Below are 13,490 nucleotides of genomic sequence, written 5' to 3'. Positions count from 1 at the left end.
TACAGCATAATGTCTTGACTTACATACATCAGGAAATGGTACAAGTAGTGAACGTCCATCATCTCATAGATACAAAATAAAGTAGTTCTTAGATCCTGTGTCCTGAGTTTTCTTCTTAGAAAAGTAATGCATACTTAAGAAAAGTGGCTTTTAAAATTCTTAAAAATCACTCATAGAAAGAAGGGACATACTCTTCTTTACAGAATTCCAAATAGTACATGTAGATGCTCCCCCTTCCAGGAAGTGGAGCTGAATCCTCCTTTCCTTTTTGAACGTGGGCTGGATTTAATGACTGTCTTCTAGAGTGTGGAAAGCAGGAAACAGTAACTCTAGAGCAGAGAACCTTGGCAGATGCTACCCTAATAACCAAGTGATCGAGGTTTGTATCAGCCAGTGATGTCATGTACCCCCTGACATGTGAAGGAGGGCATTTCACCTCTGGTGGTATTCAAAAACTCAGCCTAACCTAGAATATGTGAACAAAACCAAGGAAAGAAGCCTCATAGGAGGAGACTAAGGAGACATGGCAACTAAATGTCATAGTAGCCTGGATAGATGAAAGCTGGGGAAATCCAGAATCAGACCTAGTTCTGGCATGTGTGATCTGTACCACGGTCATGTTACATGAGGGCATTCATGGAAATGCAGAGGGATTTGGGAACTGTGCTGTCTTGGCAGTTTTCCTGTAAATCTAAACTTACTCCAAAAGAATCCAAACCCTAGAAATACTAACCTCTCACTAAGCACATATGGTCAATGTCACTTTTATTACAGTTAATTTACAATCCACATTTGCCATTACAGTCAAGCTTATTCAGAGAAATAAGCCAAAATTATAAGGGCAAGAGACTGTAACTACACTCTGGGTATCTATCAAACTACAGAAGCTGATGATATAAACTGGCAGTTTTCAAGATTACCTGGTCAAGCCATAACTAAATCAGTTAAATCTACTGAGCACTTCCTCTTGCGGTTTGTATTAGGTGCTTAAACAGTTTCATTCATTAAATTCTAAAAATACATATTTAATTCTCATTCACAGAGTTCTTGGCACAGTTGAATTTTGATGTTCCTGTTGTCTTTCTTTCAGTCCCAAAAGCTCTGTTTTAAGTTCTCCAGGTTTGGGTGGAATTTCAGGTATTCTCTATAAAATACAAAAACAAAATATACAGATAACCGTGCTTTTTTACACTGTGAATGTGACCTGAAAAACATCAAAGAAAGTAAAAAGTAAAAAAGAACAAAAGCCCCCTGCCACTCAATGATAAATATTATGAGGACCTGCTGTTGATCTAAGTTACTTTCTAGCCCTCTGTTTACAGCTATCAGCATGGCTACAGCTTAAGTACTAAAGGACTCACAGAAAGTTTGCATCAATATTAATTGACAGGCCACAAATCTGAACAAGGTTTCCCACACTGGGAAATTCTTTCCTGCACTATTTACTGACCTCTCTAACACGCCTAGCCAGAAAACAGGTATCAGGAATCAATTCCTTTGTTAAGAAACAGTGCCTACTATGTGCAAAGCATAAAGCAGTAGGCAAAAAAAATTACAACACTGCCTTCAAGAAAAGTGACTTCTCAAATTGGTAACAGCTTTAGTAAGACAATTCACAAACCGTGGTATGGTTTAAATATTGGTATTGTATCGTTAAGTGAAAGTGAAGTTGCTCAGTTGTGTCCAACTCTTTGCGACCCCGTGGACTGTAGCCCACCGGGCTCCTCCATCCATGGGATTCTCCAGGCAAGAATACTGGAATGGGTTGCCATTTCCTTCTCCAGGGGATCTTCCCGACCCAGGGATCGAACTTAGGTCTCCTGCATTGCAGGCAGAGGCTTTAACCTCTGAGCCACCAGGGAAGCCCATAGTATCGTTTAAATACCACCTATTTAAATATTCAATACCTTTGGTATAGCCACAAAGTTGCACATCCACCACTATAATAAATTTAGAGAACATCTCATCACCCCAAAAAGAAACCCCAAACCCATTAGCAGCTGTCCGCATTTCCACACAACCCTCGCACCACCACCACCATCATCAAGCCACTGCCCTGTCTATAGGCACGCCTCTTCTGAACATTTCATATAAATGTATCACACAACATGCAGTCTTTCATGACTAGTTTTTTTCACTTAGCATGTTTCCAAGATTCATCCATATTGTCACCTATATCAATACTTCCTTTTAGGACCAAAAAATAACTCCATTGTATTTATTTATTTATCCACTCACCATGTATCCATTTATTTACATGGATACAAATAAATGTATCCATTTATTTATCCACGCACCAATTAATGGATATTTATTTGGATTGTTTCCACTGTTTGGCTAAAGTGACAATTCAACTTTGATTAAAATAAAGCACTTATTTACATAGAAATACATAACCAATTTTAATATGATTTTGGCATCAAAAGTTAGGAATGTTGGCACAGGTCCTAAATAGCAGTCTTTGTATATATGGCTATTTCTGGAGACAGCCAAAAATAAATGCTTTAACAAGGAACTCTGCTCAATAGTATATGGCAGCCCGGACGGGAGAGGGGTTTGGGGGAGAATGGATACATGTAGATGTATGGTTGAGTCCCTCTGCTGTCCACCTGAAACTATCACATTGTTAACTGGCTACACTCCAAAACAAAATTAATTAAGATGTCAAAAAAAGAAAATATCATAGTAAGTGGTGTAGAGAAAGGCTTTCAATATTTTAATTCAGAAATGTAAAATTCAAAATGTCTAAAGTGCACTTTACTTAAAATGACTCAGGATGAAAAAAAATTATGATCAACAAAAAAAAACAGTGCTTTAAAATGAGTCCAGAGACTGTCTTTTGACCTACTATGCCTCCAATAGTAAACAGATGACAAGTTAAGAAAAACAGAACAAGTAAAGTAATGCCGGGGAGAAGGAAATGCAAAAGGGAAGCCTGAGGAGAAAACACTCAATTCCAGGACAGAACACTGCCTTGAGTCTTTGAATCTGCTCCTGGACTGGATGATTAGGAAAAGGTCCCCTTAAAGCAGCAGTCCCAAACCTTTCTGGCACCAGGGACTGATTGTGTAGAAGACAATTTTTCCACAGCTCAGGGGTGAGGGGTGGGGGAGATGATTTCGGGATGATTTCAGCACATTATATTTATTGTGCACTTAATTTCTTAATCGAATGCTGCTGCTGATCTGACAGGAGGTACCGGTCCAAAGCCTGGAGCTCAGGGACAACTGCCTTAGAGCTTCTGCCCTAAGACAGCACTGAGCACAAGCCCCAGGCAGCCCTCCTGGTCTCCTCTGCTCTGAAATGCACCCCGACTTCTAGCTGTATAGGCTGAAAGCCTACTGCAAAGGCTGGTGATAGTTACAACAGTGACAATAACTGCTGGAACAATGCCAACAGACACAGATAAAAGAACATAAATCCCTTAAGTGTCAGCAAAGCCAACAGCCTCCTATACACAGCCTGCCAGCCCTGGCCATCAAGTCCCTACAGAGGTCCCCCACTGCTGATGTCACCACCCAGTCAGGATGAGGTGGCCTGGGACATGTCAATATGCCCCTTCTAGAGATTTCTGTCCCATGCCACCTCCTCCCAAGGTCCAGGCAGCTGCTGGTAACAACCCTTGAACGTTCTCGCTGACAAGATGGGAGAATGAGGGGTTAATTCCCAGGCATTCCTCTCTTTGTGAAACCTGTTTGATGTCTATTCCTGCACAAGCTAAAGATCAAACAAACTGCATTTCTGTGGAAGGTTCTTACCCCTTTACTAACTATCCTTGATGATTCCCTAAAATTCAAGAGAAGCCGTCTAAAGTGGTAAGAAAGAGCTACTGCCGCATTGTTTGCACAAAACCTAGATACCAACTAAATGTCCACAGAGAATTGAGTAAATAATACATGGAATATCTATATTATGAAATACTATTCAATGACCAGAAAGAAAAAAAGCTATCAATATAAACAAATCTATCCATACAGTCGTTAACCAAAACAAGGAATCCACAGAGAAACATATATATGAGTTTATCTTTATATGAGGAAAAAGCACCCCACAAACTCTGTGTGTGTGTGTAAATCTGGAAGAATATGCCAACCAACAAATGGCAGTTAACTGGGGAGTAGACTGGAGACAGGGAGTCGTCAGTGGGGGAGGTTTTCCCTTTTAGTCTATGTGCTATACTAAGTTGCTTTCAGTCGTGTCCAACTCTTTGCAACCTTATGGACTGTAACCCACCAGGCTCCTTGGTCCATGGAACTCTCCAGGTAAGAATACTGGAGTAGGTTGCCATGCCCTCCTCTAGGGAATCCTCCCAACCCAGGTCTCCTGTATCTCCTGCACGGCAGGTGGATTCTTTACCACTGAGCCACCAGGGAAGCCCATTCACATCCATAGCATAAAACACCAAGCACATTCCTGTAGTTATTTGCACTGTACTTCCTTGCCTCCATCTGCCCAGGACCGTAACTCCTCAGAAGTATCTCTAGTTGTCAGTTCTAATCCAAAGAATGCTTATTAAATTCCTCCCTCCTTTGAAGGCCTACATTCATTCCTTCACTCAACAAATATTCACTGGGCATCTACTACACTCTAAGATCTTTTCTAGATGATTGAGACAGGAGAGCAAACCAGACAGGCACAGGCACAGTCTCCCCGCCCTGGAAATTATACGCTAGTGGAAGAAACAAAGAACAAGTAAAGAGACAAATGAATAAGATTACTGCAAATTGTGACAAGTGCTCTATCCGAAACGAAGGACTAAGATGGAATTCTTTGGGGAATTCTTTGGGGGCCATACAAAGAACACTCATTGCTGGAGGAGATCAGATCTGAGCAGAGACTTTAAAGTTCTGAAGAAGTAAACCAAAACAAAATCTGGAAAAAAAAAAAAGGCATTCCAAGAAGAAAAAAAGCAGGACCCTGAGGTGAGGACAGGCTTGATGAATTGGAGAAACAGCAAGGAAGTGTGTGTGGCTGCAACAGAGGGAACAAAGAAAGAGGAGAAGATAAGGTCAGTGGCAGGCAAGTGACAGACCCAGTAAAACCTCAAAACTGCGTAGACTGTTTTAAGAGCAGGCCATGTATTGCTCTAATGGCCACGAGATGCCACTGTAAGGTTTTAGGCCCCAGGCAGATGGAATCCTAATTTCAACATCACTTTTGCAGAGTTCCAAAGAATAGCAAGGAGAGATAAGAAAGCCTTCCTAAGTGATCAACACAAAAAAAGAGAGGAAAACAATAGAATGGGAAAGACTACAGATCTCTTCAAGAAAATTAAGAGCTACCAAGGGAACATTTCATGCAAAGATGGGCTCAATAAAGGACAGAAATGGTACGGACCTAACAGAAGCAGAAGATATTAAGAAGAGGTGGCAAGAATACACAAAAGAACTATACAAAAAATATCTTAATGACTCAGATAACCACAGTGGTGTGATCACTCACCTAGAGCCACACATCCTGGAGTCCGAAGTCAAGTGGGCCTTAGGAAACATCACTACGAACAAAGCTAGTGGAGGTGATGGAATTCCAGCTGAGCTATTTCAAATCCTAAAAGATGACGCTGTGAAAGTGCTGCACTCAATATGTCAGCAAATTTGGAAAACTTAGCAGGGGCCACAGGATTGGAAAAGGTCAGTTTTCATTCCAATCCCAAAGAAAGGCAATGCCAAAGAGTGTTTAAACTACCGCACAATTGCACTCATCTCACATGCTAGAAAATTAATGCTCAAAATTCTCCAAGCCAGGCTTCAACAGTACATGAACCGAGAACTTCCAGATATTCAAGCTGGATTTAGAAAAGGCAGAGGAACCAGACATCAAATTGCCAACATCCATTGGATCAAAGAAAAAGCAAATGAGTTCCAGAAAAACATTGACTTCTGCTTTATTGACTATGCCAAAACCTTTGACTGTGTGGATCACAACAAACTGTGGAAAATTCTTCAAGAGATGGGAATACCAGACCACCTGACCTGCCTCCTAAGAAATCTGTATGCAGGTCAAGAAGCAACAGTTAGAACCAGGCATGGAACAATGGACTGGTTCCAAATTGGGAAAGGAATATGTCAAGGCTGGATATTGTCACCCCGCTTATTTAACTCATACGCAGAGTACAACATGTGAAATGCAGGGCTGAAGCACAAACTGGAATCAAGACTGCCGGGAGAAACATCAATAACCTCAGATACGCAGAGGACACCACCCTTACAGCAGAAAGCAAAGAGGAGAGCGAAAGTGAGGAGAGATGAAAGTGAAAGAGGAGAGCGAAAAAGTTGGCTTAAAGCTCAACATTCAAACAACTCAGATTATGGTATCCAGTCCCATTACTTCATGGCAAACAGATGGGGAAACAATGGAAACAGTGACAGACTTTATTTTCTTGGGCTCCAAAATCACTGCAGATAGTGACTGCAGCCATGAAATTAAGACACTTGCTCCTTGGAAGAAAAGCTATGACCAACCTAGCCAGCATATTAAAAAGCAGAGACATAACTTTGCTGACAAAGGTCCATCTAGTCAAGGCTATGGTTTTTCCAATAGTCATGTATGGATGTGAGAGTTGGACTATAAAGAAAGCTGAGCACCAAAGAATTGATGCTTTTGAACTGTGGTGCTGGAAAAGACTCTTGAGAGTCCCTTGGACTGCAAGGAGATCAGTCAATCCTAAAGGAAATCAGTCCTGAATATTTATTAGGAAGGACTGATGCTGAAGCTGAAACTCCAATACACTGGCCACCTGATGCAAAGAACTCACTCACTGGAAAAGACCCTAATGCTGGGAAAGATTGAAGGTAGGAGGAGAAGGGGATGACAGAGGATGAGATGGTTGGATGGCATCACCACTTGATGGACATGAGTTTGAGCAAGCTCCTGGAGTTAGTGATGGGCATTCGGGAAGACTGAATGCAGCAGTCCATGGGGTCGCAAAGAGTTGGACATGACTGAGCCACTGAACTGAACTTTGCCGCTGTGAAAATGAAGTGGTCCAGGAGCGAGGCGCAAGGACTCTCCGGCACTCACCAGGTCTGGTCGGTAGTACCTATGCACCACCTCGGCGCCGGCGCACATGGCCAGGAGGCTGGCAGCGAACATTTTCAGGTAAGACGACCAAGACACACCCGCGGGCATCTTCGGAGAGCTGGACGGGGAGGGAAAGCAGCCGGTGTTAGAAGGTCCTGAATAAGCCGTGAGAGGAAACGAGCCCGACTGCAGCGCAGCTGCGGAGTCAAAACACCTGGGACTTCAATTATGAAGAGGGCGCTGGGCGCACGAACGCCCCCTAGAGGCGGAAGACCAGCCCTCCACGGGTTCGGAGTGTGGGGACCCGTCCTTCGGTGTTCAAAGGTGGCCCTAGCCGAGCGAGCGGAAGGCCGCAGGGGGTGGTTCCGCACCAGATGGTTTGCCGCGCCCCTGGAACTCCAGGGAGGAGAGGGACTACAGACCGCACTGCCCAGCCTACACGTGTGCCCCGGGGGAGACTATACCGCCTGCTGCACGGGCGCTCGGCAGCGGGTCAGAGGACGGCGGAAGGGCGCTGGGGAGCCGGACGGGTGGCCGCGGGCCGGACCGAAAGTGCGGGGGATAAGAGCTGCGCCGGACCGGAAAGCGGTGTCACTGCCGGCGCGGGAACGTAACCCGGACGGAAGTGGGGCTTTCGGCCTGAGCATGCGCCTTCTCTCCCCACCCCCCGCCCCCTCCCCCACCCCCCGGGACCCCAGGATCTGGGCGCTCTCATCATTTTCTTTACAAATGAATTTTCCTTGCAGATGTCGAGTCTTGAGCCGAGCTCTGGCTGGATTGTTGCATCGTGTGTGTTTTCCCACGCACAAAGGAGGTTGCTCCCGTTTCTGCCTTTCACCAGCGGGTGGAGAATCGCATACTGAGCCATGCGTGCTTAGGTGAGGCCACTCTGGAGCAAATGAAGTTAAAAAGCATTCTCTCTTGTTCCCTGTGAAGGAAAGTTACACGCTCAAAATAGCCTGGAGTTAAAACTCCCCTCCGGGTCCTCCCCACCATTCTATGCAAAACAGAACTCTCTCACCGGAAGGGAAAAAAATGGACTTTAAGGTTGATTACACCCAGCTCCCAGCCGGTCCCAGTCTCTGGCTGATCTCCAGAATTCCTTGCCCCAGCCGGTTAAGAGATAACTAGCCCGAACAACCTTGGAGAAGAACAGGCCCCCTTAAGACAGTAAATGTCCACATATATGCCTATGTATACTTACTCATTTCTTGGGTTAGTGCAGCAGCTCACTAATCTCACCTCATTAAAGGTGATCTGTTCTTGTACAGTGCCCCTCTCGTTCTTTTTCCGAACCTTACCTCCTCTAACTCCCTTACCCTGCACATCGTTTGTTACCTGAAACAGAGCCACACCCAGACAGCTATGACATTGTGCTGTGCTGCCACTGGAAAAATGGAAGAATGAAATCAACATTTAGCCTATGTGTTTTTAAGATTGTGTTTTGCAGACAAAGTAAACAAACTTATGGTTACCAAAAGAGGAAAGGGGTGGGAAGGACGGATAAATTGGGAGTTTGGGATTAACAGACACTACTATACATAAAATAGATAAACAGCAGGGACCTACTGTCCTACTGTATACCCCAGGGAACTATATTCAATATCTTGTAATAACCTATAATGGGAAAGATTCTGAAAAAGAATATATATTCTATATATTTGAGTTTATCTGAATCAGTTTGCTATACACCTGAAACTAACACAACACTATAAATCAAGTAAATTTCAAGTAAAACAAAAGATTGTGTTTTGTTTCATTAAGCAAAAGGTTAATGAAAGACAATCCAAACCTTCTATGTATAATATATATCATGATACAGTCACATTTTTAAAAACAAGTTTATGGTGGTATATTTGACATTCCATAAACTGCACGTATTTAAAGTATACAATTTCGATGAGATCTGACATACTTGTACACCTGTGAAACCATTACGAGGATCAAGATTATGAACACATCCGCCACCTTTAAAAGTTTCTTTGCACTTCTAATTCTGCCCACACAGCCTCATTTCTTAGGAAACGGTTGATCTTATTTTCTGTCACTACAGACTTGTTTGCACTTTCCAGAATGTTAAAGAAATGGAGTCATACAGAATGTACTATTTTTGGCCTGGCTTATTTCATGCAGCACAATTATTTTGAGATTCATCCACACTGTTGCATGTATCAGTTGACTCTTTTGTATTGCTGAGCATGTTTATACGACGATTGGCTTATCCATTCACCTTTGGTGGGCATGTGGGTTGTTTCCAGTTTGGGGCTAAAATGAATAAAAACTGCTCTGAACAGTGAAGAGTGCCAGAAAAACGTGTACAGATCTATGAATATATGCTTCCACTTTTTGCATACATTCCTAGGTGTAGAATGGCTGCAGCCAAGGTGGGTATGTTGTTGTTGTTGCTAAGTCACTTCAGTCGTGTCCGACTCTGTGCGACCCCGTAGACGGCAGCCCACCAGGCTCCCCCGTCCCTGGGATTCTCCAGGCAAGAACACTGGAGTGGGTTGCCATTTCCTTCTCCAATGCAGGAAAGTAAAAAGTGAAAGTGAAGTCGCACAGTCGTGTCTGACCCTCAGCGACCCCATGGACTGCAGCCTTCTTGGCTCCTCCATCCATGGGATTTTCCAGGCAAGAGTACTGGAGTGGGATGCCATTGCCTTCTCCTGGGTATGTAGCTTAACTTTTTAAGAAACTGCCAAACTGTTTTCCAAAGTAGTTATATGATTGTACATTCCCATCAACAGTGTATGAGAGTTCTAGTTTCTCCACATACTCTTCAACACAGTGTAGCACTCTTTTCAAATTTTAGATATTCTAATAGGTGGGTAATGGTATCTCATGAATAATCATGCTGAGAACCATTTGGGGAAGTGTAAGTTCAAGTCTTTTGCACATTTTAAAATTGGGTTTTTTAAATTATGAGTTTTGAATCTTCTTTATACATTATGGATCACTTCACTTCAGTTGCTCAGTCCTGTCCAACTCTGCAACCCCATGGTCTGCAGCACGCCAGGCTTCCCTGTCCAACACCAACTCCCGGAGCTTGCTCAAACTCATGTGCATCAAGTCAGTGATGCCATCCAACCATCTTATTCTCTGTCGTCCCGTTCTCCTCCTGCCTTCAATCTTTCCCAACATCAGGTCTTTTCCATTGAGTCAGTTCTTTGCATCAAGTGGCCAAAATATTGTAATATTATAAACTAATAGTGTACTTATAGTATTGGAGCTATAAGATGGATCTGATCTACAAATACTTTTTCCCAGTCTATACTTTGACTTTTCTTAATAACCTTTTGAAAAGCAGAAGTTTTAAATTTTAATGAAGTCCCATTTCCAGTTTTCTCTTTAATGGGTCATGCTTTGCTGTTATATCTAAGAAATTCAACCCAAGGTCATAGATTTTCTCTTGTATTTTCTCCTAGAAGTTTTATAGATTTAGGATTTACAGTAGGTCTATGATCCATTTTGAGCAAAACATTTTGTATGGTGCGAGGTGTGGGCCCAAGTTTTGTTCTGTTTGCATGTGTGTGCTTAGTCACTCCAGTCCTGTCCAACTCTTTGCGACCCCATGGACTGTAGCCCACCAGGCTCCTCTGTCTATGAGATTTTCTAGGCAAGAATACTGGAGTGGGTGGCAGTGCCCTCCTCCAGGGGATCTTCCCGACCCAGGGTTCAAACCAGAGTCTTTTGCACTGCAGGCAGATTACCACTGAGCCACCTGGGAAGCCTGTATGCATATGGCTATCCAATTGTTCTAGCACCATTTCTTGAAAAGATGCTAATGCTTTCTCCACGGAATTGCCTTTGTACCTTTGTGGAAAATCTGATTAATTCTCTATGTATGTGTCTTTCTGGACTCTATCTTTTTCCATTGTGATACCACACTATCTTGATTACTGTTGCCTTATAATAAAAACCAGGTAGTGTAGTCCTCCAGTTTTTTCTTTTTGCTATATTCACTATTTTGTTCTATTTTTTAGATTACACGTATAAGTGATATTATACAGTTCTTTCTTTATAAAGAATGTTTTGGTTATTCTAGATCTTTGAGTTTCTGTATGACTTAGAATCATCTCAATTTCTACAATAAAGGCTGTAATGATTTTGATTGTCATAATATTCAATCTGTAATCATCTTGACAATATTGTCTTCTGATCTATGAATACAACGTATCTCTCCACTTATTTAGGTCTTACTTAATTTATCTCAGCAATATTTTTTTAATTTTGGGGAAATGTTTTTTACCAGATTTATCCCTAAGTATTTCATATTTTTGGTATTATTGTGAATGGTGTTTTTCTGATGATTTGTTGGTAGTATATGGAGTACAACTGATTGTCCTATATTGATCTTTTATCCTACAACTTTAACAAAGCAGATTTCTTTCCATAATGTGAGTGGGCCTTATTCAATCAGTTGATGGCTTGAACAGAACAAGAAGGAATTCTCAAGAAGATGGCCTTCAGATTTGAACTGGAGCCTTGGCTCTTCCTGTTCTTCAGCCTGATAGCCTTCAAATTTGACCTGTGACATCTGTTCAAGAGTTTCCTCCTGAGAATTTTAAGGATTAATACACAGAAAGCACTTAAAGCAGTGCACAGTACAGTCAGTAAACGTATGCTGCTGTAAGTTCTACCATCATCATTACCACTGTTATCAATATAACTGCTGTCTTTAGTACCCATTCACCCTGCAAGACCCCCCCTATTCCACAGCGACACTGCACATTTAATCTTCCTCTTTAACACCTGTCAACAGGGTCAAGTAATAATTTGTAAACCTCAGTTCAAAGTAAAAATGCAGGCCCCTGTTAAATGAATAATTTCGAGATGTCAGTAGCAGAACAGTTAAGTCAATTATGGGGCCCTATTCAACTATTCGGGCCTCCCTAGTGGCTCAGTGGTAAAGAATCCACCTGCTAATGCTAATGGGTTCAATCCCTGGCTCAGGAAGATCTCCTGAAGAAGGAAATGGCAACCCACTCTAGTGTTCTTGCCTGGAAAATCTCGTGGATAGAGGAGCCTGGCCGGCTACAGTCCATGGGGTCATAAAAGAGCTGGTCACAACTTAGCAGCTAGACAACAATAAATTCAACCACACAGATCACACACCCATAAAGCTAGCCCTGCCTGCCAGCATCAGAGACGATTCCTATCCAAGATGATAGCTTCCTACTTCTTGAGCTTCCCATTAAAAACCTGCACTTCTACTTAATTTCCACAATATTCTCACCTAATTCAGGCATTTAAAAATATATTCAGGATGGGAAACTTCCTGGTGGTTTACAAGTTAGGACTCGCATTCCCACTGCAGGGGGTATAGGTTCCATCCCCATGGGGGAGATAAGATCCCACATGCTGTGGCAGCCAAAAAAAAAAATACAAGAATACCTTAAGAGATGTTGCTTTAAACCTTCTCCAGAACAGTTAGCAAACCCAGAGAGAAAAAGAGGATGGGCTGTTGCTAAAAAGTCACTAAAAAGTCACTCAACAGATAGTCACTGAATACCGCCCATAACTCAGATTCTGAGTGATTATCTACCAATAAGAAGAATATTCATGTAAGTTCTGAAGAGTTTAAAAATGTTCGAAGTTTCACTTAAGCAATTCATAATACAAATCAAAATTTCTGTATTTACTCATGAAAGCCCTTTTCTGAACCCTAGAATGAAGAAGACAGAAACAGCAGAGCTTCCACCATTTCCCAGCTCGTATATTAATCAATGAGTGACAAAAACCCTGCTGTAAACCACTGAGATTTTGGACTCATCTAGTACGACAGCATAACCTATGGAAAGCTAATACAGCAGCCAAGTCTCCCATCATGCAAACTAGAGAAACAGCAAAGCCTATTTTCATGCAGAGTTAATGAAGTCCTTATACAAAAACCAGTGATAACTTGAAAACTAATGAAACAAACACGAGGGGCAAAGTCATCAAGAAATGAAGGGTTAGCCCAGAAGGTTGAAAGGAGGAAGTCATACTTGAATGCCATCTACTCTCATAGACTTCGAACTTTTATATTTCTATACAATGGAAGTAAAGCAGAGAACAGCTCAGGTAAAGTTTCATTTTACAAAACCCTTTTACAATCACCGTCATTTCACATATTGAGACCCAATATGGTACAGTGCCCAGGAGTCCCAAGTTTTCTGACTGTAAAGTCTCTTCTTTTTCTTACATCACAGTAATTACTTGGTAATTAATGCAAAGCACTTTTTTAATCATAATAAAATGATGGATGGAAAAGCCCGGATAGTTCTAACAAGCATAAAATCCGCACCTACACAGCGCCGAGGACTTCAACTCGCAAGCACCCCCCTACCCGGGCATCACCGAACAGTCAGGCAGGACAAAAGCTTACGTCAGCAGAGTGCTTCCCCTCCCAGACTTTTTATCCTCCACCCTTCCCGAAAGGCCAACTGGCAACCAGAAGAACCAACGAGAGGAGCGCGAACGTAACTGGA

The 13,490-nt window shown here is 42.4% G+C and overlaps 1 protein-coding gene across 11 annotated transcripts; it reads right to left on the bottom strand.

The window, feature by feature from the left end:
- Positions 1-179: 179 nt before the first annotated feature.
- C5H12orf73 (chromosome 5 C12orf73 homolog) lies at positions 180-13,482 on the bottom strand. 11 transcript variants are annotated; one of them, XM_027541945.1, is made up of 5 exons: positions 13,307-13,393; positions 8,359-8,407; positions 7,748-7,948; positions 7,021-7,138; positions 180-1,144 (listed from the first exon to the last, which is right to left on the bottom strand). In XM_027541945.1, exons 3-5 carry the CDS (start codon positions 7,804-7,806, stop codon positions 1,037-1,039), a joined length of 285 nt encoding a protein of 94 aa, XP_027397746.1. In that variant the 5' UTR covers positions 7,807-7,948; positions 8,359-8,407; positions 13,307-13,393; the 3' UTR covers positions 180-1,036. The 11 variants fall into 11 exon arrangements, with proteins under 11 accessions (XP_027397746.1, XP_027397749.1, XP_027397740.1 ...); XM_027541948.1 differs by having other exon boundaries at positions 13,311-13,388; XM_027541939.1 differs by lacking the exon at positions 13,307-13,393 and adding an exon at positions 7,485-7,588 and having other exon boundaries at positions 8,225-8,407.
- Positions 13,483-13,490: the final 8 nt, after the last annotated feature.

This window comes from Bos indicus x Bos taurus, chromosome 5 (assembly GCF_003369695.1).
Source record: "Bos indicus x Bos taurus breed Angus x Brahman F1 hybrid chromosome 5, Bos_hybrid_MaternalHap_v2.0, whole genome shotgun sequence".
In the NCBI taxonomy this organism is placed as follows: Eukaryota; Metazoa; Chordata; class Mammalia; order Artiodactyla; family Bovidae; genus Bos; species Bos indicus x Bos taurus.
Note: the sequence above shows the minus strand (reverse complement) of the source record. Positions and strands in the feature narration are given on the sequence as shown.

Excerpts from the sequence above, each read along its gene's own strand:
- C5H12orf73 (XM_027541939.1), bottom strand. Across the intron at positions 7,589-7,747 it reads TCTGCAAGGAAAATTCATTT|CTCTTATCCCCCGCACTTTC; the intron begins GTAAAGAAAATG and ends GGTCCGGCGCAG. Across the intron at positions 7,139-7,484 it reads GAGCGCCCGTGCAGCAGGCG|CTCTCCGAAGATGCCCGCGG; the intron begins GTATAGTCTCCC and ends CTCCCCGTCCAG.